This window comes from Equus quagga, chromosome 10, assembly GCF_021613505.1.
Source record: "Equus quagga isolate Etosha38 chromosome 10, UCLA_HA_Equagga_1.0, whole genome shotgun sequence".
Classification (NCBI taxonomy): Eukaryota; Metazoa; Chordata; class Mammalia; order Perissodactyla; family Equidae; genus Equus; species Equus quagga.
In genome coordinates, this window is record NC_060276.1 from 64,006,425 (window position 1) to 64,033,735 (window position 27,311).

The following is a 27,311-nucleotide window of genomic DNA, read 5'->3' on the forward strand; positions in this document are numbered from 1 at the left end:
AGCAGGGTCACCCATGGTGGACAGGTTTCAGCAGAGCTTCCAGACTAAGACAGACTAGGAAGAAGGACCTGGCCATCCACTTCCAAAAGGAACAAATCAGCTGTGAAAACCCTACAAAAGGCAGGAGAGCACTGTCGCATATAGCACTGGAAGGGAAGAGGATGGCACAAAAAGACCAGGCAGGGTTCTACTCTGCTGTACACAGGGTTGCTAGGAGTCGGAATCGACGACACCAAGAAAAATACATATTTTAATATATTTATATGTATATACACACATGGATATGCTTTTTATATGCATTAAGTAGCTCTAGATTGAAGGAAACCAGTCTTAGAGTCGTTGCTTCTAAGGAAACTGTAGCTAGGGGACTGAGGCAGGAAGGAGTCTTCTCATTGTAAACCCCTTTTTGACTTCTACATCATGTGCCTCTAGAGGGAAGTTCTGGACATAAAAAGGAAAAGAAGGGAAGCAGGAAACACTGAACTAAAGAAGAGATTGAATTTGTTTATGACAAAGATAATTTTTTCCATATACAGGCATATATATATTGTCTGGGTGTTAAAAGTGAATATGCTACACTTAAGCCTAAAGTTTGCAATGTTAATTAATTCATAATTTTATATTAACAGGAAGCACATGCTTGTACTATTCTAGCTTATATGCTCATAAGTTGTCTGTTATAAACTATCTTCCTCAACTAGGTTATAAATTCCTTTCAGAACACAGATGCTATCTTATGTTCTCTCCATTATGTCCTAAGCATTTAGCAGTCACTCAAATATTTGGCTATTTACATTTCCCCATTCATTCTCTGGGTTAATGATGCAAATAAATGGAGAAAGATCCTGTAGGCAGAGTCTAGTAAAAAATACTTAGGGGCCAGCCCCATGGCCTAGTGGTTAAGTTCGGTGTGCTCTGCTTTGGTGGTCCAGGTTCACAAGTTCAGATCCCAGGCACAGACCTACACCACTAGTCAGCCACACTGTGGCAGTGACCCACATACAAAATAGAGGAAGACTGGCACAGGTGTTAGCTCAGCGTTTATCTTCCTCAAGCAAAAAAAAAAAAAGCAAGATTGGCAATAGATGTTAGCTCACGGCTAATCTTCCTCAGCAAAAAGTACTTAAAAAGTACAATCAGGGATTGATGGGTAGATGAACCAGCAGTTGTAGAGTCTAAGTGCTAGGTTTATGGGTGTTTACAGTTCTTTGAATTCCTCTGGACATTTGAAATAATAAAATGTTGGGGGAATGGTAATCAGTAGGAGAAAAAGTCATCAGTATGCTAAAGTTCTTGCCCAGCTGTGACATTAATTTGCTGAATCTATAGGTAGCATCTCTAGACCTCATCTACAAAAAGATTGGACTAGAATTCCTACTTCTCAAACCAGGGTATAGCATACCATTAGAGGTGTGCAGAAACATGGTGCATTTTAAAATTAACTACAACTATGGGGACAGTATTAATGAAAATACAAATGAATTTCTAAGAAAAAGTTCAAGCCTTCAAATCTTTTGTTGTGTTTAAAGCAGCCACCAAAATTTTCTTTTGCTGTTCTCTCCAGAGTCAAGCAAAAAAGTCCTAGAACAGAAGGATCATTTCAGGGAGTGAGGCACAATGAAAAAGCACCAGCCTTTGGAATCAGAAAACCTGGATTTGAATCCGCGCTGTTATTTACTAACTCTCTGATCCTGTCCAAGAGTTTATTTCTTTATCCACAAAGGTGAAATACGTATCTAGTTTGTAAAATGCCCAGCAGAGAAATTCCAGTTAAATATGGCCTTTTTAAGTCATGTGTTTACCTCTGATCACTCCCAAAAGCCCATGAAAATGACAGGAAAGAGAAAGGAAGGGAAAATTACAAGGACAAGGAAGACTCAGAATGTCATTAGAATAGTTTCTTGGCTTTTCGGCTCGGATCAAATTGAGACTGTCACTGGATTTTCAGCAATGACAAGGAAGCAAATCCTTCAAGTCTGAGAAGCGAATATGTAGGCTGAAATTCTACATATAGCCAAATGGGCAAGTATAAAGGTTGAATAAAGACATTTCAGACAGATAAGGTCTCAAAAATTTTACCTCCCAGGCACTTATTCTCAGGAGGCTAATGGGGTCTGGTGTTTCACAAAAGGGGAGTAAATCAAGAAAGGGGGTAAAATGGATCCAGCAAAGGGGAGGTCTAACACAGGAGGTAAAGGGAATCCCCAAGGGGGTTATCCCGGAGGGATAGCCTCTAGAAAAAGAAAACACCAGAACAACAGCTGTCTAGCAAACCTAGAGGGCAGCCAGGACAAACGAGCAGGAGCACAAAGGGCTCCATGAGGGACATCTCTAATAAAAATGAACTGTCTCATATGTTTGAATATATTGGGAATGAAGAGTGATAGGTACGTAGAAAAAAAGAAACATGTTTTAAACTTCAAAGAAAATGAAAAAGTACATAATATAATCATAGCATACAACATAGCTCAGCTGTGAATACTATTTGTAATCACAATGTAGACTACTGAGCTAGAATTGTGACAAAACTATACTGGCAGAATGAAGGGAAAGTATATGTGGGACAGAGGCTCTAAGACAGCTAAATCTTCCCATGTATGAAATTATATCATTTTTTAAAGATCAAGAAGTTAACAGTATAAGCGTGGTACTTAAAACATAGAGATAAATACCAGAAAAAAGCTAAGAGTTGAAAGCAGTCACCTCTGAGGAGTAGGAATCACAAATGGGAGGAATGGGCTCAGGCCTATTTTTCTTGTTATAAGCCTTGACTTTCTAAATGATGGTTATGTGTAATAGATAAAAATAAAACTTAAAATATCCCAATGCCTGCCATAAAGTAGGACCTTGATAAAAGAGTAGACATTTGTCTAATCCCCCCCACCTCCCCACTGCTGCAGCCCCATTTCTTGCATTCAGAAATGTAGATGATTTGATCCCTTCCTCAAGATTCTGTTCTCACCCTAACAAAGTATGACAGGAAAAAAATCCCAGTTTCAATGGATACTTTTATTATTTATTTAACAGATCACCAACTTCACCTCCCTCCCTACCTACAATTGGAATTACATTTTGTTTCCATGCTGAGTAGTGAAACAATGACAAAGCTAATCAGAATAAGCTACTTCAAAAAGAGAACTAGGCTAACAGCTCACTTTCTTTTAACAGGCAAAATATAAATACATGCATTCTAGAATGCACAATGGTTTAGTCCCTAAGAAATGCAAATGGGATCCTGAAGAAATGTAGGCAAATCCAGAGTGCAGTAAAGACGAGCTGAGATGCTGTGCAACTGTTTAAGGGTTCCTGGTGCTGCATCTCTTAGCTGCTAGCTGAATCTTGACATGGGGGAAGATTTTAGCTAATGCCAAGTAGAGATGTGGAAAGCGCTAAGTTGACTTAAGGGCTGCACACAGGAACCAAAAGGCAGGAAAGTACTAAACATTGCTGAGAGCATCCACCCCAGGAAGGACTTTACCTGTTTTTGAGAGAGCACACACACAGACAGCATTACTATAAGACCCACTAAGCCAGATCTGCCCCCTTCTACCTTCCCAATAGCACGTCCACTCTTCTTCAGGATACACGGCCAGGAGTTGGGTAACTTACACTTTGGGTCCCAGATCTACTAGAGTGTAACCTCTTTGAGAATAAGTCTTCCTGTCTGCCCCTCTCTACCTCAAATGGATGCCAGGAGCTTTAAGTTCCTCCGTTTGTACTGTGCAGCTAATAATAACACTACCTACTATCTCCATTCCACTCCAGCCACCACTCACTGCATAACTCCCATCCTTCCCCCAAACAAGCTGAAAAACAGGGAAGAACCTCACCTTCCAGGAGCTCTAAACTGGCACCACCTCCAGTGCTCACATGGCTGACTTTATCCTCCGTGTTCCATTTGGCACAGCAAGTGGCAGTGTCTCCACCACCTGTTGAATGAAAGGCAAGTAAAAAGGGGAAAGGAGAGAAAAGAAAAGAAGAAAAAGGAATGGCACCAAAACCATAAGGCAGTGTGCTCTCAAGCCCAAAAGGTAGCTGATGAACCCCCAACTCCATCTCATTAAGAAGCTCCTCCATGAACTATACACCCGTTTAGCTCTCAAGATTCACCCGGCACCAAGAAACCTAGGAAAAGCTAACCACTTCCCCCTTCTTTCCTCTGATCAGAATTCTTCCGGCTGACACTGGCATTAGCCTTTTACAGGACCCCTTACCTATGATGGTGATGCAGCCCCTGGAAGTGGCTTTCACCACCTCATCCATGAGAGCTTTGGTTCCTCGGGCAAAAGCTTCCCATTCAAATACACCCACAGGTCCATTCCACACAATCTGTTTAGCCCGAGCAACAGCCTCAGCATACTTCTTGCTGCTCTCAGTGCCACAGTCCAGGCCCTAAGGGGTGATTAAAAGAGACGATGAGCTAACAAGAAAAGCTACTTAGAGGAGCAAATACCACCTCCACCAAGACCAGAACTCAAGACTGAATACCAGAGTTTCCTTCTAGAACCAAAAGATACCCTTCAGTCTTTAAAATTATAAACCTATTCATGCCCTTTATGGAAGATCAAGTCTAAGGGAAAACCTCAGAAGTTATTTGATAAAAACATTCTTAGCGACACTACTCACAAGTGTGAAGCACAAGATGGGTGGTTTTCAACCAGGGTCAATTCTGCCCCTCCCCAGGGGATGTGTGGTAATGTCTGGAGACATTTTTGGTTGTCACAACTTGGGGGGGGGTGCTACTTGGCATCTAGTGGCCAATGATGACTTAAACATCCTACAATGCAACAGCCCTCCACCACAAAAACTCCCTGAGATGTCAACAGTGCCGAGATTGAGAAACACCGAACTAGATGAGTGCTTCTCAACCTTTGGCATGCGTCAGAATCACCAGGAGGGCTTGTTCGAGCACCAACTGCCGGGCCCCAGACCCGCAGAGCTTCTGATTCAGTAGGTCTGGGGTAGGGCCCAGGAACTTGCATTTTTTAGTAAGTTCTGAAATGCTGATGCTGCTATTCTTGGGAGCAGACTTTGAGAAACACTGAACTAAATAAAACCCATACCTAAAAAAAGGAGAATGACTAAGCAAACTAGTATAGCAACATAATAAAGTTTTATACAGCTATTAAAATGATTAATACGTGGAGAACACTACAAATCAACTATTTAAATTAGTATTTAATATATACATACATTTTTCCCTCTTGTAACCAGTATTCTACTATCTTCATGTTTTCATAAAGGAAAGATTTCTTAGACAGGTTTCTAGGCAGCAACATAAACTGGAAAAGCCCAAACCAAAAGAGTACACAGCACTGTCCCTAGCACATACTTAAGTACTTAATAAACAAACAGACGAAAAAACCAATGATGGTTTTGCCCCCACATTACTGATGAAGACAGCAACAATCTGATACCATTGCTTTTCCTCTATGGATTCTCCCCCAATGAGGGCCTCACTGCAACATGTGGAGCCCTGACAGAGATCTCCTGCAAAGAGTCTCCTAAAATGCTTGTTGTTCAGTTGAATGATGAATGAACGATACCAAAATGTTTCTGTTCACTCACACTACCAACCACGCAAGTGACTCACCATCCAGCCAGCAGGTATGCCAGAGGCCACAGTGGCTTGGCCTGTCTTGGCATGCTCATCAAACTTGTCAGCAGTGACAAAGTCAACAGGCAAGGTAATCTTCACACCATTCTTCTCAGCTTTGGACATCAGGTCTTTGACGATCTTGGCTCCCTCTTCATCAAACAGAGAAGTGCCAATCTACACAGGGAAGCCAAGATGATGGTCAGCCTCTATACTAAAAACATGATTACCTCACAAGGCAGACAGGAACAAGATACAATATAATATAAAGGAACAATTCAAAGACAAAAGAAAAAAAAACTTGCCAAGATAAATAAAAATGAGAGGTTTTAAGGGTCATGTCAGAAGCTAGTTTTCCTTTTAAATTTATATAACCTGCTATTTCTCATGGAGAGCTATTTCACATCCACTTGGCATTGGTTTCCTACCTCCATGTTGTTGAGCACCTTAAGGAAGGTAAAAGCCATTCCACCACCAATAATCATCTCATTGACTTTGTCCAGCATATTATTGATCAGCTGGATCTTGTCTGCAACTTTAGCTCTAGAAAGGAAAGCAAGAATCATCACCAAAAGAACAAAACAATGGACTAAGAAAGTGCTATTACATAGAGCCTGAGTTTTTATATCAAGGGACAGGAGCAGAGAAATGTCCCACAAAGTGACAAAAGTATCTCACTTGTAAAGATTGGTCATCACTAAGGATAAGAATGGATTAACTGTTATACACGCAAGAGAGAGAGAGAATAAACAAATGAATACATAAATAAGATGGAGAAAAGAAAAGAGACTCAACCTCTTCTAAAGGATGTGGGATATTATACAGCTCAAATGCTCTGCTTCTTCAACAAATCAATGGAATGAAAATAACAAGGAAGAGGGGACTATTATAAAATAAAAAGTACTTAACAACCCAATGCAATGCATGAAGTTCAGTGGATCCTTAGTCAAATAAACCAAGCGTAAAAAGACATTTCTGAGATGACTGAGAACTTCTGAATACAGACTGGGTATTAGAGGTTAGTAACAAAATTGTTAAATTTCATTAGGTATAACATGGTGGTTATTTAAAAGAAATTTCCTTATCAGTTATGAGATCCATACAGAAGTATTATAAGTGAAATTATGTGATGTCTAAGGCTCGCTTGAAAATACTGCTGACAAAAAAGGATAAGGGGATAGATGAAACAAGACTGGCAAAAATGTCAGTAATTGTGGAAGCAGGGTGACAAACACCTGGAGAATTATTACACTATTCTCTCAACTTCTGTACATGTTTGAAGTGTTTCCACAATAAAGTTTTTTTAAGAAAATGTAAAATTTTCCCCAAAATTAGTAGTGGCATAAGGATACTACACTGCAAGAAAGGTGGCAAAAAAACCTCCACATCAACTTCCCCAAAACAGCTATTTCAGGCTGAATCTAAAACCTAATCAGAACCACGAGGTGGCACTCACTCCCATATTCCATGTCTACAGAAGTTTGGAGAACAAAGTCCGACAGCTCAAATCCTAATCTCCAGGGAAGCAAAGATCAGAGTCTGACCTTTATAACCCAGTGCACAGGAGGGGCAATGCTTCCAGGACACAGATTACAACCTGTACCCACCTGAATTATTTTTAGGACCCTGAAACTGGGCTCATGAAGCCTGGAGAGCAACTATGCTAGCTGAAATTGACACCCAACTCCAGTCAGCTTTCTTGGGGAAATGCTGAATGTGTTCAGTCCCGTGGAAAAAAAAGCTCTGCTCTTAGAAGGGTCAGAAGCATCCAGCCTTAAAGAGGCTGCTACCTAGATAGCCAAGCCAAGTGACAGGAAGTTATCTTATCCAAGCAGTCCCAGGTCCCTGTTCCTACTCTATCACCTAAAAATTATCCTCCTAGCCTCTTGACCTGCAATTCTGAAATTTCTGTTTTCAACTAAGCCATTAAAATATCATTATCCACATGGTACGTTTTGCCACAGGAGAAAATGTAAAAAGGTATGTGATCTGGAGATATGAATTCTAAATGATATATTAAACACAGATGAGGAGGTTTTCATAGTTACTCCTTGCCAGATTGTATGTACGTGAAAGGCTCAAGTACTTCAAAAATTGTTAGATGAGCACCTAAGTTGCATCTTTCCCATTCTTCCCTCCAGAACCATTTTCTATTTTTCTTGGCCCTGTTCTCTGTCCCAGGAGGCTGACCTGCATGGACTGCATCAAAGGGCTCCTTTTCCCTCTGGCCTCCACTTGGGTTGCAGTCAGTTGGGGGTGGGAGGAGCTACATCAGTGGGAGACTGAAGGGAGATCAGAGTATTTATTTCCCTGGCTCCCTCCCTGCCAGATGACTATCCCTACATCGCTTGACCAAAGTGTACAGTTCCTATCACAGGGCCCTCTTCACACAACTGCCGTCTCTGGATTCTGGCAACCATTCCTTCCCTTTGTCCCTCCAGGCCTAGGAATGGTGATAGCTGTTGCTAGCCCCACATTACTGTACCGTCCCTTTGGGGTTTCCCCAAACCCTACCCACAGTTTTGTAGATAGTTCCTTTGTTAAATTCTCCTCAGTTACCCAGTTTGTGCTATCTGACAGTAAACCACCCAAGTTATAGCCTACTAGCCAAACACACTACTTAAAGCATGATCTTGAAGAGTTCTTCATACCCGCCCAGGATGGCCAGGAATGGTCGCTCTGGGCTCTCCAAGGCCTTGGCAAAGTAGTTCAGCTCCTTCTTCATCAAAAATCCTCCAGCCTTCTGTGGCAAATTAACTCCCACCATGGAGCTAGAAAAGACCAGAAACATTCAAATTTTACTCAATGCCCACCAATTCTCCCAATTCTAGAAGCCATCTCCTTATCATTGAAATACTCTCATTTTTGAGACTCCAGGAAACCATGGTTTTCATCCCTAAACTGCAACAAAAACACTTAGGTACAAAATAAGGTTTCTGACTAATAGTGCAGGGTCAAGGGGGACAAGTAAAAAGCAATGACCTTATGTAGAATTTAAGATACCCGACTAACAGTCTTCAGACCAAGGGTATAACCACAATAAATAATCAGCCAACTGATGACCACAGGAGGGGATTCCTCAGTTTACTTCCTACTGACAGCATAAGCTTCTGATCCTACAATGTTCACAAAGGGCAAGACCTCTACATGAAATATCCAAAGTGAGAAAGAGCAACCTCTTCCTGATGGTCAACAAAAAGCTCCGCAATTCTCAACATTTTTTACTTTTATTTCCTCTTTGGATCAGGGATACTCAACACGAGCCACAGTCTAACTGGTGGTTCCAATTAAGAGACAGAAGCCGAAAGGATGACAGTATAATCAGAAGTTTCCAAAAGCAACACAGAGCTTGGGCTGCTGGAGTAAATACAGGAATGCTGCTCTCAGCTTGACATTGAACAAGACTCTTAGTACCTGTGGGCTCGGTGAGCAGTGCCAAAAGCATCATTGACATAGACATCCCCTAGCTTGGAAAGTGAAGCTCGGAAGGTTTCTATTTTGGCTGGCTCAGCTTTAACCTGCAGAGAAAAACAAAAAATGGAAAAACCAACACAGGAAATGCTGATGGCTCCAAAAACAATCGTAAAAGCATTTCATACCAAGAGTCCTCTTGAACATCTATCTCTAAAGACCCTGAGTTGGTGGGACAGCAATTTTTACAACTAGCACGAGATCTGCTCTTTCTTCCAAACATTCCAGGTGTTTTGGTCATTTCTGCATGTTTCTGCTCTCCTTCACCTTCCTTCAAATTGCAAACCTAAGATTCCTGTACCATGGCTTAACCTGAAGCTAACCATATCCCACTGACCTCTCCCCAGCTTCCAGGACAAGATTATGATTATCCTTCCCTCTCCTTATCTTGACTCTTCCTCTTTTTAACATATTCTCCTTGTAAAAGTTAGGATTATACTTGACTCAAGCTGCTGGCTACGAAGGCCTTCCTGTAAAGGGAAAGAGGCCCTGACACATACTCCTCACGAAAGCAACAAGGGCAGGCTGAGACAGAAAACGCAGATGGAAAGATGACAACAGAAGAGGACCTCAGAAACATTTCATTCTGATTAAATGGATGTATTTTATATAGCCTTCCCTGGAAGTTAGGCATCTGAGAAAACAAGAAATATACTGCAAAAAAGAAGGATAAAAAAGTAGAAATAAAACATAGGGCTTTGAAATTTCAGCTCACTATCCAGGGATTCCCCCCGCTAAAAGGGACAGAAAGTAGATAGCAGGATGAACAAGGAGTCTCCAGCAGGAAACTAAGCAATGATGCACAGGAAGCCAGATGAAGGGGTCATGGCACAGAGAGTACAGAGCACAGAGCAGATATTCATTTTACTCACTGTCCACTCCCATCCTCCTATGTATCAAGGTGAAAAAGGCTGCCACAAAGAACAGGGGCTGTCCTCTAATGACCCAAAGAATGCAGGGGCATTAATGCTAAAACTAAAAGGTGTAGAGCCCCTGTAATCTCTCTAGAATAGAATATCATCTGCCACTAGTGACAGGAAGATGCTTCATGTAGTAACGAAACATTGCCTGAATGGCAGGAGACTGGGGCTCTAGGCCCAGGTCTGGCACTAATTCACTGTGTCACCTTTGGGAAGTTGCTCTCTGTCCCTGAAATCCTCCTATTTATTAAAAAGGTGTGATAAGCCGTCTACTTAAGAATTACTTGACGAAAAATGGGGCAAATCGAAAGCTCCTCATGAAAAAGGTCCTATAAAAATTAATAATAATCAGAACCCACTTCTCATTTCTGATCTGCCAATAACTAAAGGGAAGAGAATGCAACTAAAAGACCAATATGGGCACACAAGATAAAGGAAAAAGTTTACGTCCTCACTTTGTTTTTTAATCCATTCTGAAGTTATGACTGGTTCCTGAAATGTCAAGCACTGAAAGCCATTGGACACTAAATGTAAAGTTAACTAACTCAAAAAGTCATAGACTAGCAGAGTTGGTTCATCATTTCCTGAATGAACGATTTTACCCCAATTTGCCAGCTGCCTCCTGCCATTTCTAAGCCCTAGAGTCTGTGCAGCTTGAGTTTCAGTCTAAAAGGGCATCAAATTTTAGGTCAGCATTTAACTCCTACTACTGTAGCAAGGCCATGCCAAAGGCAGGATAAGGCAAGACCAGGGCCTGTGGTGCTAAGAAAAGAAACTGCCTGAAAGCAGGCGCTCAGATGACCTTAAGAAATGTCAGAAGTATAACAGGAGATTGAGACACTAGCCTCAGAGCATCTTGTTCCCCAAGACACTAAAGATCTTAAGAGTGGAAAGTACTAAAGGGTACCTTCATTTTCCCTTCTACCAATGGGCAAATTCCAAATCATCCTCAAAGAGCCAGCTTTATCATTTAATATTTGAATTCTGATTGTCAGGTCACAGTAATCTGTTTTGCCAGTTACCTTTGGCTGCTTTTCTTAATTTTTGTTTCTTTCTATGGTTGCTTTTACATGATAATGGCAGAGTTGAACAGTTCAACAGAGACCATATATGGTTGTGACTGACTGTACGGCCCACAAAGCCTAAATATTTACTGTCTGGCCCTTTACAGAAAAACTTTGCTGATCTAACGGACTGACCTATATATAAGGCCCAGCAACAGTACCACTGACTCTAACTTGACTCTGACGACTGCCTTTCTGAGACTTAGTTTCTTCATGAAATCATGATACCTGTGCTTCCTTATCTTAGAGAGGAATTCAAAGAAAAATGCCTTAAATCCAAGGCAATCTCATCATGACCATAATTTACCCAACTACAATCAATTGTCCCAAATAGTCCCTTTCTACTTGACTTAGAAAAGTACTTTTTCTGCTCATGTAATTGTTTTATAAGAAAAATCCCAATTATATCAAATTTAATTTACTGTTTTAAAAGTACCAAGCTCAAGCTTCAAGTTAATTCCCCTTCTAAATAAGAATACAGATTGGGGCTGGCCCCACGGCATAGTGGTTAAGTTCAGCACACTCGGCTTTGGCCGCTCTGGTTCGCAGGTTTGGATCCCAGGTGCAGACCTACACCACTCATCAGCCATGCTGTGGCGGCAACCCACATATAAAGTAGAGGAAGACTGGCACAGATGTTAGCTTAGGGCTAATCTTCCTCAGGCAAAAAAAAAAAGAGGACTGGCAACAGATGTTAGCTCAGGGCTCATCTTCCTCAGAAAAAGAAAAGGGGCCAGCCTGGTGGCACCTCAGTCAAGTGCACACGTTCCACTTCTCAGCAGCCCGGGGTTCGCTGGTTCGGATCCCAGGTATGGATATGGCACCAGCTTCACAAAAAGCCATGCTGCGGTAGGCGTCCCATGTATAAAGTAGAGGAAGATGGGCATGGATGTTAGCCCAGGGCCAGTCTTCCTCAGCAAAAAGAGGAGGATTGGTAGTAGTTAGCTCAGGGCTAATCTTCCTCAAAAAAAAAAAATACAGATTGCCCCTCCATAACACACTAGGGCCTGTTGCTTAGAAAAACCGTTCCAAGCTTGACAAACAAAAAATCTAAAACTAGCTCTGCTGGGGGAACACCTAGTGTAGCATGGATATTCACCGCCACGTCCACCTGTGAATGTCTACTTGCAGCACTTGGCAATCACAGCCTACCCTTTGATAGGATTATCACATGTCAGAAAAAAAATCTGCATGTATCACAGGCCAGGTGTGCAACAAAGGGACAATTAAAAGTAGCATGTTCACTGAATACTCTTACCCCCAAATGGTATTCATGTATTTTTCAAAGGTATTTCAAAACCTCTTGAGCAGAAAGAGGGCTTCTGGGATGCTGGCAATATTCTATTCCTTGACCTAGGTGGTCGTTACACAGGCGTGTTTACTTTGTGAGTAACTCACCAAGCTGTGCATTTGTGCAAGTTTATACGTTATACTTCACTAAAAGGGTGTCTAAGGAAAAATAAACATGAGCTTCCTCTCTTCTTCCATCAGTCTCTCATAGATTTAGCCCTCCTCGCCCCTACTAATGTCAAAATCACAGGTCCTACCTTGTTCCCAGAAGCATCTTTGCCCTTCCCTTCTTCCTCCACATGAAAGCGAAGGTTCTCCAGCAGGATGACAGACCCAGCAGCTGGGTCAGCACAAGCTTTCTCCACTTCTGGGCCCACGCAGTCCTTCAAGAACAAAACATCCCTGGGGAGAGCACGAGATGCAGACACTTGAGCCGTCTGAAAGTTAAGAACCAGTGACAACATGCTGGACAACATCGCCTGTCACAGAGTCCCCCAGCATCAGAGCCTGGCACTTACTTGCCCAGCAGAGACTTCAGTTCAACAGCAACTGGCTGCAAGGAATATTTGTCAGGCATGGGGACACCATCAGGCCGGCCCAGGTGGCTCATAAGAACAACTGACTTGGCTCCATTGTCCAAGCAGAATTTGATGCTTGGGACAGCAGCCTTGATCCTGCAACCAAAAAGAGACAGCAAGTAGAGCAAGGTTACTCCTAGGAATGAGTATGAAACACAAAAACCCCTTTTGTTCTCCAAATTCCTTCACGTTTACTGTCGGCAACTCAGGGATGGTCCTCAGGCTTAAGTTCAGGGGAAGAAGTTAATTACGATGCCAACCCTCCACCTAGAATTATACAATCTCATTATGTTTTGCCCCTTGTGCAGAAGAGTTAATAGAGCAGGCCAAAACTGCTACCTTTAGAAGGACCCGCTTGCAAGGCTGGGCCTTGGCTGGTGTCTGGGAACTTGGCTTTTGAAGTGGTCCCTCAGTTCTCTAACTGACAAGGGCCATTCACTGTTCCTAGACTGTCTGTACAAACAAAGTGATTTATGCTAAACACCTGCTTCCCTCTAGGAGTCTGGAATTTTGGTAGTTGCTAGGTAGAGGGTACCTATGTGACCAGCTCCCAGTATAACCCTGGGGGGCTGAGTCTCTAATGGGCTTCTCTGGGCGGAAACATTGCACACAATTACTGCATTGTCAGTGCTAGAGAAAGGAGCACACTTGGGTGTGTCCCCTCCCAGGAGGGACAAAGCATTAGAAGTCCATGCACGGATTTCTCCAGATTCTGCCTGTGACTTTTTCCCTTGTTGATCCTGTCATACATCCTTTCACTGTAATGAACTTTAGCAGTGAGAACTATATGCAAAGTCCTGCGAGTCCTTCTAGTGAATCACCAAACATGTGGGTGGTCTTGGGGGGCCCCTGAAACATCCCTCTTATGTGACCGTGGAACAAATATAAAATTCCCAAATATTGAAACCATTAAAGGAAATTTGGGAAAAGCTGAAAAATGTGTAGTAACTTTTCTGCACCCATTATAGATCCTAAGTCACTTTTTTTATGTAGGAAAAAATAAATGCATTATACAAACTGTGGTTTACACAATGCTTCACGTTTACTACATTATAGTTTAACCAAAAAATTACTCAACTTCCTTTAAACATTTCAAATTTTTGTTCCAAACCTGATACTAACTTTCCATTTTTGCCAGTCTTTTAGAAATTAAAATTGATAACGAAGAAAGTCATTTATTTATTCACAAATATTTACTGAATGCTTCTTTTGTTCCAGGCGCCATTCCAGATTCTGAGAATACAACAGTAAATAAAACAGTCTCTGCTCTCATGGAAGTGAAAATTCTAACAGAGGGAGAGACAATAAACATATGCATGTGTGTGTGTGTATTTCTCAAATGGTGGTAAGAGCTATGGAGAAAACAAAACAAGGCAGAGGGACAAGAATGACTGGGGATAGTGGTAGAAGAGATTTAGATAGGGTGGGCAGGGAAAGTCTCTCTGATAACGGGCCTTTTCACCAGAGAACAGAATAATAAAAAAACAAGTTATGTTTCTAAAATACATTATGCTATTTGGCAGATATAAAAATTCATACCAAATAAAGAAGAAACCTTGATCAGGTACAAAGTTTGCCTAATGAAAGCAAATTAATCTTCAGGGCTATCCCTTATTGACAAGTTCTAATTTTCTAATGCTTCATTTTGTTAATCAACTCCATGGGTTTCTGAAAATGAAAAGGTCTACCAGACATGTTTCTCTGCTTTTTGTTCATAAAATAACTTGATAGCGTATTTCCAATCTTTCTTGTGTGCTGCAGAAAATAATGAAAATCAATAAGGATCAGAGCTGCCTTACACAAAGACCTTCCGCTATGGTGCAGCAGGATGTGCTTGGCAGAATGCCAGGCTCTATTCTGGGGCCAATATCTGAAAATATTTTGGGTCTAGACCTGCACTGGCCAATATGGCAGCCATCAGCCACAGGTGCCTCCTGAATACCAGAAATGTGCCTAGTCCAGATTGAGATGTGCTCTAAGTGTAAAATACATGCTGGATCTCAAAGACTTAATACTAAAAAAGTTAAATGTCCCTTTGATTAATTTTTTTATTGAAATAATTTTTAGACTTAATGGATTAAACAAAATATATTATTAAAATTAAGTTCACCCATTTGTTTTCATTTTTTTTAATGTGACAAGTCAAAAATTTTAAATTACATGTGGCTCATATTATATTTCTATTAGGACTTGTCTAGATCATTGGAAAGCACCTCTCCGGCTCAAACCCTTCATTTCAAATTTAAAATAAAAACCTTCATTTACAATTTAGTCAAAAGCAAGAGCAGTACCATCACTTAAAATTTCTGCTTCTGACTAGGAGCCAAGACATTTTGAGCAGCCTAAACTGACTGAAAATATTACTTCTGAGGTCTTTTCCCTTAAATCAAAACTCTCAACTGATTTTAGGGGCAGGCCCAGTGGCATAGTGGTTGATTTCACACGCTCTGCTTCAGCGGCCTGGGGTTCACTGGTTCGGATCCCGGGCACAGACCTGTGAGCCATTTATCAAGCCATGCTGTGGCAGGCGTCCCACATATAAAGTAGAGGAAGATGGGCACAGGTGTTAGCTCAGGGCCAGTCTTCCTCAGCAAAAAAGAGGAGGATTGGCAGCAATGTTAGCTCAGGGGTAATCTTCCTCAAAAAAAAAAAAACCTGATTTTGTCTGGGCCATGTGGGGCTTGTAAAACCACCTGTAAGCTTAATAACTGGTGGTATTAAAAAATCCTTCTCTTGCACAGTTCTTCATTTTGCAAGGGAAGCCAAGTAACCTTAAACTTTGATTTTATTTAAAAAAGTAAACTCCAAATTCTTCAAATTTTCAAAAAATGGGAAGAGAAAAAAAATCACTTTCTAAGACGATTTTTTTCAATTTCTACATTCTCATAAGAAAGCAGACCAAATGGTGGGTTGGGTTGGTGGAATGCCAAAAGCGTATGGCTTAAGTTGCTACAATTCTAAAATAAGCAAGGAAAACCATTTCATGCTCTATATTCATACCCACACCCACGCACGTCTTAAACCTAGCTCAAGGCTTAGCAGGTACCTTACCTCTGGTTGTTCGTTATCTGGTTGTTCTTCATAGGAACGTTGAAGTCCACTCTAAAAAAGAAACAAAGTTTCAGATTCAGAGTCATGATCAATTTATTGTTCCCTCAAAGATTAGGAGAGGCACTTTCAGTGAACCAGTTAAATAAACTGGAAGCTTAAAACTCAAAAAAAATCATCCGTGGGGCCGGCCCTGTGGCCAAGTGGTTAAGTTCATGCACTCCGCTTCGGCAGCCCGGGGTTTCGCCAGTTCAGATCCCGGGCATGGATACGGCACCGCTCGTCAGGCCATGCTGAGGTGGCGTCCCACACAGCACAACCAGAGGACCTACAACTAGAATATACAACTATGTACTGGGGGGCTTTGGGGAGAAGAAGGAAAAAAAAAAAAAGATTGGCAACAGATGTTAGCTTAGGTGCCAATCTGTAAAATAAAAAAAAAATAATCATCATCCAGATCAGAAGTCAAGAAAGTGGTTAGCCATGGGGAGGATGGTGGGAGTGGCGACTGGGATAGGACACCAGAGGGGGCTTCTGGTGTTCTGGTAATGTTCTATTTCTTGACCTGGGTAATTGCACAAATGCGCTTGTTGTGTGATAATTCTTTGAGCTTATGATTTGTGCCCTTTTAGGTATGTACCTCATACTTTAAAAGAGAAATTTTAAAAAATAAAATTAAAACCTAATTTAAATCACAGGAACTAGCCCTGAAGACCTGGGAAGCTAAAACCAGCTCCATCTACAGATTTCTATGTGGGCCTAGCATGATAGCATCTAATAATAGCAGCAGCTGAAGGGGTGAAGGGTAATAAGGAAGACATCTTGATTCTGATTCCTTTGATATTATTTCTGGGCCCTAGTGAAGCTAACATCACGCAAAAGAAAAAAAACTGGAAAAATAAAACACATCAAGAGAGTATCATCCTTTTTGGAGAAAGCCTGGGGCCTTGAGACCAGAAAGAAGCCCAGTGTCCAAGACCGAGTTCACACAGTATACTTTTCAAGCAAAACACAGAAAATAAAAGTTAGACAGCCTCTTTCAAAAAGACTGACAGGAGAGGGTGGACCACGTGACCCTGCCCGCCTAACAAATAAGCAATTAGAAGAAAAGTGATCAAAAGGGCACAAGCAAATGATGTACGGCAGTCTCTCTTTCTTACCCAAGAGATTACTGCTTTACCATTTTTAAGAACTGCTAATTCCTTTCCCCTTCTTCTGAACTCCTTGGAATCTCCGCCCACTTCAATCGGACTGAAAACAACGATGTGTGGTAGCTATTTGTAAGGTCTAAGTTTTGCCTGCCAGGATCCTTTTTAAGTGATTTCTTTCTCATCTGTAAAATGAGAATGATTGTATCTACCTCACAGCTACTGTGAGAATTAAATGAGTCTGCAATTTGTAAAGGGCTTAGAAAAGTACCTGGTACATAGGAAGGGCCCTAAAAGTGGTAGCTATTATTATATATGTTAATGCTTCTCCAAAATGTATTCTCTGATTTAAAAGGCAGATCAACCATTACTAAAAACAGCATCAAAAGCTAAGGGACTACAGGGAAGGTATGACCTGGTCAAGACGACTACTGCTCTGCTTGATCATACAGCTCCATCACTAGTCCTTCCTCTCTAAGGCTGAGGCTTGGCAGATGATTATAAAATCCTAGACCTACTAAGAAGACCACCGATTTCCCATATCCCCTGTGCCTGTACTGCCATCTACCTCACTGAAGAGCAGCCTTTCCGAAGGTGGGTTGAGGGAAGAATTCTCTATTGCAACATTTTAATTCAAGAAAGTCTTCGAAAATAAAGGCAGTATGCCTCTGAAGAAAAGAAATACACTCTACTTAGTTTCAGGCTACTTGATTCTGATTCTAAGCATCTTCTTTAAATATCCTGAGCAAGGCTCTTGCCAGCCCTAAAGGGCATTCCAAAGAAGATCGAGTATCCCATTACCACGGGTCACTTGTCCCCCTGCAGCCTCCCAGAAGGCCCATGGGCAAAAGGGCTAATGGCAAAAGGCTGGGAACAAGCCACCCCCTTTGCAGTGCTGCTCCCTATGCTCAAGCCCTTACCGGGAGGAAATTCTCTGAGGAGAAACACTCGAGAATCTGTATCGCCTATCCCAGGTGCCATGACATAGCTTACTGATGAGAACTGGACTCGTACTCTCCTCAGTGCCTGTGGATTACCCACCCCTCATCATCTCCTAGACTCTCAGCAACAGCTCTGCTCTTAGCTTCTCCTCTCTGAGGACTCCACCACCGAAACTGCTCTTGCTGCGCAATTCCACTTGTTCCATTCTATGTAAACTCTGCACCTCTTCCTTTTCCACTTCCCTGAACACTCCCGAGCTTAGCCTCAGGCTCGAAATCAGACATCACCATACATCTATCAGAGTGGCTGAAATAAAAAGTAACAGCAACACCAAGTGCTAGCGAGGATGCAGAGAAACTGCTCACTCTCACACTGCTGGTGGGAACGTAAAATGGTGTGGCTGCTTTGGAAAACAGTCTTGGAATTCCTCAAAAGTTTAAGCATATGACCCAGCAATTCCACTCTTAGGTGTTTACCCAAGAGAAACGACAGCAGATATCCATACCAAGACTGGTGCATGAATGTTCAATGTTCACAGCAGCTTTATTTGTAATAAGCCCAAAACTAGAAACAACCCACAAGTCCTTCACTGGGTGAATGGCTGAACAGACTGTGGAACAGCCATACCACAGACTACTTCTCAGCAATACAAGAACTGCATTATTGATATATGCAACAACTTGGATAAATCTCGAGGGCATTATGCTGAGTGAAAAAACCCAATCCCCAAAGGTTACATACTGTGTGATTCCACTTACATAACATCTTTGAAATGATAAAATCTTAGAAGCAGAAAATAGCTTAGTAGTTACCAGGGGGTAGGCATGGAGGGAGGGGGGGCCCTGACTCTAAAGGGGTAGCATGAGGGAGATCCTGGTGGCGATCAAACAAAACAATAATTTTAATATGTTGATTGTAGTAGGAGTTACACAAATCTATACATGTGATAAAACAGCATCCAACTATACACTTTATTCCAACGTCAACTTCCTACATTTGCTATTTACTATAATTATGTAAAATGTATCCAACAGGGGAAACTGGGTGACCCCCAAGACTTCCCTGTACAAGTGCTTCAGGACCTCTCTGCAACCTCCTGTGAATCTATAATTATTTCAAAACAAAATGTTAAAAATATTGATGTGGTTGAGATAATATCAAGTCTCTATCACTTGAAATCTCAGGAGTCCAGGCCCAGTTCCATTAAAAGCTCTCAAAGGAACCATGCCCACCCCCGCTTCACTGCCCTGACTGGCAAAGTGAGGTATTATGGCTGTCTTAGAGCCTTTCTTTTTTTCCTCTGCTCTCAGTTTTTCCTCTCCATTTCTTTTTCTGCTACATCAAGGCGGTTGCTTAACAAGTTACAACAGGTTGGTGAAAAACAGTGAGGTGGTAAAAAACGGGGGGAACAAGCAAAAGGGAAGTGCTTCACAAGTTGGCAAAGGAGTGTGACTGGCAACCTATGAGAGGAAGAAAGGAAATGACATCGCAAAAATAAGCAGGAAGTTTACTCAAAGGGCTGTAAAGTCACTCAAAGGGCTGTAAAGACAACTGGAGTCCTAAAAAACTGAGGTGGAACCTGGTAATTACCTAGTCAGAGGCTTCTGGCTATCTAAAGTTCCCTCAACAAATCAGTCAATTTCCCTTGGCAATTCAAAGCAGGAGCCAGAAGACTCAGCAAAGGTCAGAGTTCTCTTATGCAAGACAAGAAGAGGAGGCAAGTGAGAGCAGCCGCTACTCAGGAGGCCCCATTTCTGAAACACTGCCAGCAACCACCACATGAAGCCATTGAAACAAAAAGAAATTTGAGCTGACAATGCATGGCTGCCTAGGATCTTCCAAAAAGTAGTCCTACAATGTGACTCTCTGTTTGAAAGAGATACATTAATAATGAGAGAACAAAGTAACCTCCTGTCCTCAGGCCAAATAAGTAGAATTTATCCAGATTACATGGGGAAAGTTATTGATTGTAACCTTCAGCAGACAAAAGGTCTATTTTAACCTGTCCCTGCTTACTACGAATATTCAGAGGATCTGGTTTGTAGCCAAGGAGATCCACATTCTAGTCCTGACTCTGCCACCAACTTGCTAGTTCAGTGACCTTGGACAGGTCATTTTCCATCCGCAAAACAAAACTAGCCAATCATTTCAAGGCTCAGGGTTAATCTGTGTTAAATGAAACTTTGAGCCTTTGCACAGAAAGATATTTCACATGAGGTCCAGCGGGAGAAAGATAAGAACCTCCTCTAGTCCTACTCCCAGCCAGCCCAGTTAATTGTTCCAGCCAATTTCCCTGGAGAGAGAGGAGATAAGGGCCAAGACTGCAGTTGTAGGAAGTTGACCAGCATCATGCCCCACCTCTTGTCTTTCAGCTGGTGCATGCATCTGGAAAAGTCAAACCTGAGCACAGTGGAGATGGGAAGAAATAATTAAAACCTAAGATCTAGTTGCCTGACAATGTCCACTTCGGCTGTTTTTCATAGGGTCTATCCCCTTTCCTTAAGATCATCTGAGTAGAAGAGGCCCTTATCTAATACTAGGATGGCTGTGACTCCTACTTTGTCCACCAGGTGTTTCTCCCCGCCACAAGCTATTGAGTTCCGACTATTTTCACAGTAAGGCAGAAAAGACCACTTGCAAACTAATAGTGACCATAATGAAATGAGAGGGAAGGGAAGAGCTACATGAACTTTTAGGGTGCCCATACACTTCTCTAATGCAGTGTCCTCATGTTTAAGCCCAGGGTAAAGGGAGATCCCCTTCTACCTTACGTGTCTGTTAATATCCAAAAGATGCCCTCATTTGAACCAGCCCAAATTGGGAAAGGGGCTGGATCACACCATTCACATGCCTGCCCATCAATCAACCACTGCCCAAAAAGGACAAGACTGCACAAGGCTATCAATTCAAGCCCTCATGGCCCCCAAAAGCACTAACCTCGGATCCTGGGAAGGTTATGAACAGTCAAGTCCATCAGTTACGTACCTAACTGTCCTCCTGCACTTTGCTCCTGGCATGCACAAATGTAGCACACATTACAAAAAGGATAAATATACAAGTTCCATACACCATACTAGTAATTTTGGCAGATAAGGGAGAAACTATGTTCCTAAGTGACCAGGGATCCACGTGTGCAGAATAAGAGACTCCAAGGTACATGAAGAGCCCTCCCCACTTCTCATATCCTGCTTCTCTAGCCACATCTCGGGGTGAGGCTGGAGATCAGCAAGAATGAGCAGCCACACCCTGCTCCACCACTACCCAGCATGTGTCACAATCGTGATGCAAACCCCATGGCCTGGAGCCCAACGACACCGTAGGCCCACCCCACCCTCCCACCCCCAATTCTTTAGGGGGTTCTAGTCCTGAACATCTAAATCAGCACCCTCTGGGGAAGATTTCCTTTTGCGCAGGGATCTTTGAAATGTGGGCCTTTTCTCATTTGTCGAGGATGGTCTAGGGCGGTGGGGGAAGGGAAACTAACCAAATGACCTTTCAAGGTCCCTTCCTTGGGGCCTAGGATTTTGCAGACTAAGCATTACTTCCCACCTCGCCGACTGGGAGCTGGAGGCGACGGAACTGCATTTCAGGAATAGGAAAGAGGGCTAAATGGGTCCCCGCAATCTGAGCCCTTCCTCGGTGGATCCACCCCTAAAGGGCAACTACAGCTCGCTTTCTGGGCTGGGGAAAATGAGGGTAGAAACCGCCAAACCCAGGAAAAGCCTCCGCCACAGCGGTGGGCAGCCTCGCCCTGCGTGGCTAGGACCCGTGGGGCTGAGCAGAGGCCTAAAGGCAACTTTGGGCAGGCGGGACGGCAGGTCGGCCCCGGCCGCAGAGACTGCGGCAGAGCGGCGAGGGCGCGCAGGCAGTCGTGCGGAATTACCTCATGACGACCCGCTTCCCCTTCACGTTCAGCTTGTCCAGCGTCAGCTTGTTTGAAAGCGACATCTTGGCAACACGGCGGCGGAAAAAGGCTGGGGGCTCAGAGAGCTGCGGACTAGATTGCCGACTCGCGCTGGGGACGCGTGCGGAATGCCGAGCTCCGCGCGGGCCCCGCCGCCCCGCCTCCGCCCCGCCCCTTCCCGGCCGCTCCGCCCCGCGAGCCGCGCGCCGCAGCGGCGATTGGCCGAGGCCCGCGGGCGCCCGCGCTCTGCCATTGCTCCGAGGCGCTGTCCGTTTGCTGGGGCGCTGGGGCGACGTGCCGCTTCCATTTGTCACGTCCGGCACGCAGCGAGCTGCTGCGAACCTTCGCGATCAGGGGCGGGAGCGGAAGGCGGTGCCGCGGGGCCTGCAAGTGGTGGGGAAGGGAGTCGGGTGGCGTCAGGGAGCGGACGTGGAGAGAGTGAGAGAACCAAGGGCACCGCCCCGGTCCCCGCCGCCGCGCCCAGGGCAGCTACAGCGCCGCCCAAACTCAAGGCAGTCTGCGGAAAAGCGCCGCCCTCCATCCCCTGGAATTCCCGGCACCCCTGCCAGGATCCATGCAAATGGCACCTCCTTTTGGAAAACTTCTCTGGTTTTCCAGCTCCCCAAAATGGAATTCTACGTCAGGCTGCTCAGTGGCTTTAATAATCGAGACCTCTCAGAAGTCGGGAAAGGCCCAGGACCCCCGCTCCTCCTTTCTTATAGTAAAAAGTGCAATGTAATTCTTCTGGTTACAACGCAGTTAATGCTAACGGCAAACACATGTAGCATTTTTCATATATTAACTAATGCTGGCAAAACTCGGAAGTAGTTACTGTCACCCTCATTTTACAGGTGATGCATTGTAGGGCCTGGGCCTTGCTTGCTCAGCGGAAACCACCAGGCCCGTTGCAACCATGTGTCCTTCTGGCGCCCTTCTGGGCAGGCAGCCCAGCTACCGAGATTTGTAACGATCTGGGCCTGGCTAACCTGGATCCTCCCTTGAGGGGAACATCGGGTCTTACAGGGACACACAGCCCCTCCGTGTGAGCTACTGTTCCTGGGAACGCTGGTTGTACCCAGGACAGCCCTTTGGCAAGCGTGCAGCCTTTGTTCCTCTGCCTACTAAAGCAAGCTTCTCTTGGGGGGTGGTTGCGGGCTAGGCATGCTTCTGTCCAGCTGGCTGCCACTGGACACTCTCCCTTTAAGTAAGGCCCAATAAACCTTTATGTCTTGTTCACAGTCTCAGGGTCATTTCTTCGCTCTCTCGGCACAATATCCTGCTGCCCTAGCCCAGCTGGGCTTGTGGGGGAACATGCATCAAAAGATTTAGTGATGTGCTTAGGGTTTCTTGGAAGTGATGGGTTCAAACCTAGGTAGTCGAGATGTAGAGTCCATACACTTAACTATGCTGTAATACAGACACCGTTACTAGGAACTAGGTACCTGGTGTCCAACATGCTTACAGAGTTGGCTGGAATGAAGTAATTTGAATCACAAAAATTTCCCACATATGGCATTCAAGGTCCAGGTAAGATGTAGGAAGCATTAACTCATAGCGCATTGGTATTGAGACACAAATGCATCTGTCTAATAATGAGATGCAAGTTTAAAGTTATAAGATTAACATGTTTCTCTCAATCTTGTCAATGTATATTTGGGAAACCATGGAGTTACTCCAAATGCATCTACATTTAAGGCCCAGATAGGCCTCCTGGCCTCCCCATGGTCAGCTCTACATACATTTAACACTTATTTCATTCCATCTGGGTTATCGTAGCAGTGCGAAGCAATTCCTTTTGGATAAAAGAGAAACGCAACCAAGGGGCTCTGCAGGGAAAATGAAAAGAGCATACAATCTGACAGCCTGAACTTAACAATACTTCCCAATTATTGAGCACTTACTGTTTGCCAGACACTGTGCTAAAGGCTGGACATACATGATTCATTTACTCCTCAATAGCTTTGTGAAGTAGGTAGTATTATTATCTCTATTTTACAGATGAGAACATTAAAGCTCATAAAGATCAGAAAGTTTTATCCACTACACATCTGAAGTAGCAGCAAAGATGCTAAGATGGGAAGAAGCCTTAGACAACACAAAAAAGCCCAGTGTTGCTGGAAAATACAGTGGGAGGAAGAAGGGACTAAAATTACACTGAAGAGGCAAGGTAAGCAGGGACCAGATCCTCTGGGCCTCCTAACCATAATAAAAATGTGATATTTATCCTAAGAGCAATGAGAAGCCGTTTGTTGCAGTCACCGTTGCCTACTCAACAGCCATTCCCCAGCCACCTCCTTCCTTGCTAACAGAAACCGGATTTGATTACCGGGCCACTGACAGGGAAGATAGGCTTATTTCAAAGCCCCAAGGGACGAATCACGATTGACTTCAATACAATACGATTGTCTAATAGATGTTATTCACATTTTCCAAATTTGTCTTAATAATGTCCTTTATACCAAATATTTTGGTCCCAGATCCAGTCAAGGATCATACATTGCGTTTAGTTTTTGTGTTTCTTAACTCTCCTTTAATCTGGGACAGTTTCTCAACCTTTCTTGGTCTTTCATGTCATTGACAATTTTTTAATAGTACAGACCATTTATTTTGTTGAGTCTCCCTCAATTTATTTGTCTGCTGTTTCCTCATGATTGGATTCAGGCTATGTATTTTTGGTGGGAATACTATGTAAGTAATGTTGCGTCCTCAGTGCAATCATATTAGGAGACCCATAATGTTGGCTGGTATTATTATTGGTGATGTTAACTTCAGTCGTTTGGTTAAGGCAGTGTGTGACACATTTCACTACCATAAGATTACTCTTTTGCCCTGACAGTAAGCAATAAGCAATTTGTGGGAAGATATTTTCAGCCTATGTAAACATCCTGTTCATCACTAGTTTTACCATCCATTGATGATTCTTAATTTTTTTTATCCATGGGTTTTATTCAGTGTTTCTGAGTTTTTTGGTGGCCTGCAAAACTTTCAGGTTACATTTTCTGTTTGTTTTAAATTAGGTTATTGAGGTATAATTTATATACAGTAAAATTCAACTATTTTAGTGTACTCCAGGTACTTTATTTTTACTGTTTTAAATTATTTTATTGAGGTCATAATGGTTTATAACCTTGTGTAATTTCAGGTGTACATTCTTATTTATCAGTTTCTGTATAGCCTGCATCGAGCTTAACACCAATACTCCAATTTTTATCCGTCACCATATATATGTGCCCCTTTACTCCTTTTGCTCACCCACCAGCCCCCTTCCCTTCTGGCAACCAATAATGTATTCTCTTTGTCCATGTGTTTGTTTATCTTCCACGTATGAGTGAAATCATGTGGTGTTTGTCTTTCTCTGTCTGGTTTATTTCACTTAACATGATACCCTCAACGTCCATCCATGTTGTTGCAAATGGGACAATTTTCTCTTTTTTATGGCTGAGTAGTGTTCCATGGTGTATATATATTCACATCTTCTTTATCTAATCATCAGTCGACAGGCACTTATGTTGCTTCCACTTCTTGGCTATTGTGCACAATGCTGCGATGAACATAGAGGGGAGTAAATCTCTTGGAATTGTTGATTTCATCTTCTTTGGATAAATACCCAGTAGGGGGATAGCTGGATCGTATGGTATTTCTATTTTTAAATTTTTGAGAAATCTCTATACTGTTTTCCATAGTGTCTGCACCAGTTTGCATTCCCACCAGCAGTGTATGAGGGTTCCCTTTTCTCCATATCCTCTCCAACGTTTGTTATTTTTTGTCTTGTTAATTATAGCCATTCTGACAGGTGTAAGGTGAAATCTCATTGTAGTTTTGATTTGCATTTCTCTAATAATTAGTGATGTTGAACATCTTTTCATGTGCCTGTTGGCCATCTGTATATTTTCTTTGGAAAAATGTCTGTTCGGATCCTCTGCCCGTTTTTTGATCAGGTTGTTCATTTTTGTTGTTGCTGAGTTGTATGAGTTCTTTATATATTTTGGAGATTAACCCCTTGTCAGGTATATGATTTGGAAATATGTTTTCCTAGTTGGTGGGTTGTCTTTTCATTTTGTTCATGGTTTCCTTTGCCTTGCAGAAGCTCCTTAGCCTGAATGTAGTACCATTTGTTATGTTTTTCTTTTGTTTCCCATGCCTAAGTAGACAAGGTATTTGAAAAGATACTGCTAAAACCGATGTCAAGAATGTACTCCCTATATTTTCTTTTAGGAGTGTTATGTCATTCAAATCTTTAATCCATTTTGAGTTAACTTTTGTGTATGGTATAAGATAATGGTCTACTTTCATTCTTTTGCATGTGACTGTCCAGTTTTCCCAACACCATTTATTGAAGAGACTTTCCTTTCTCCATTGTATGCTCTTGACTCCTGTGTAAAAGATTCGCTGACCATAGACATGTGGTTTCATTTCTGGGCTTTCAATTCTGTTCCATTGATCTGTGTGTTTGTTCTTATACCAGTACCACCATGCTGTTTTGATTACTAGAGCTTTGTAGTATAGTTTGAAGTCAGGGATTGTGGTGCCTCCAACGTTGTTCTTTTTTCTTAGGAATGCTTTGGCTATTCGGGATCTTTTGATGTTCCACATACATTTTAGGATTCTTTGTTCTATTTCCATGAAGAATGTCATTGGGATTCTGACTGGGATTGCATTGAATCTGTAGATTACTTTAGGTAATATGGACATTTTAACTATGTTTATTTTTCCAATCCATGAGCATGGAATATCATTGCATTTCCTTATGTCTTCTTTGATTTCTTTCAATAATGTCTTATAGTTTTCAGTGTATAGGTCTTTCACCTCTTGGTTAAATTTATTCCTAGATATTTTATTCATTTTATTATGATTGTAAGTGGGATTGTATTCTTCAGTTCTCTTTCTGCTAGTTCATTATTAGAGTAGAGAAATGCAACTGATTTTTGTAAGTTGATTTTGTACCCTGCAGCTTTGCTGTAGTTGTTGATTATTTCTCATAGTTTTCTGGTGGATTCTTTAGGGTTTTCTAATATATAGAATCATATCACTTGCAAACAGTGAGAGTTTCACATCTTCCTTTCCCATTTGGATACCTTTTATTTCTTTTTCTTGCCTAATTGCTGTGGCCAAAACCTCTACTACTATGTTGAATAAGAGTGGTGAGAGTGGGCATACTTGTCTTGTTTCTGTTCTCAGATGGATGGCTTTCAGTTTTTCACAGTTGAGTATGATGTTGGCTATGGGTTTGTCATATACGGCCTTTATTATGTTGAGGAACTTTCCTTCTTTACCCATTTCATTGAGAGTTTTTATCATAAATGAATGTTGGAATGTGTCAAATGTTTTCTCTGCATCTATTGAGATGAAT

General features: G+C 42.5%; 1 protein-coding gene across 1 annotated transcript; it reads right to left on the reverse strand.

The window, feature by feature from the left end:
• Positions 1–2,990: 2,990 nt before the first annotated feature.
• Positions 2,991–22,106, reverse strand: PGK1 (phosphoglycerate kinase 1). The gene is made up of 11 exons (XM_046673737.1): positions 21,941–22,106; positions 15,971–16,021; positions 12,860–13,015; positions 12,599–12,743; positions 9,011–9,114; positions 8,248–8,367; positions 6,025–6,139; positions 5,594–5,773; positions 4,215–4,392; positions 3,831–3,929; positions 2,991–3,478 (listed from the first exon to the last, which is right to left on the reverse strand). The coding sequence occupies exons 1-11, from the start codon at positions 22,003–22,005 to the stop codon at positions 3,438–3,440; spliced, it is 1,254 nt and encodes a 417-aa protein (XP_046529693.1). The 5' UTR covers positions 22,006–22,106; the 3' UTR covers positions 2,991–3,437.
• Positions 22,107–27,311: the final 5,205 nt, after the last annotated feature.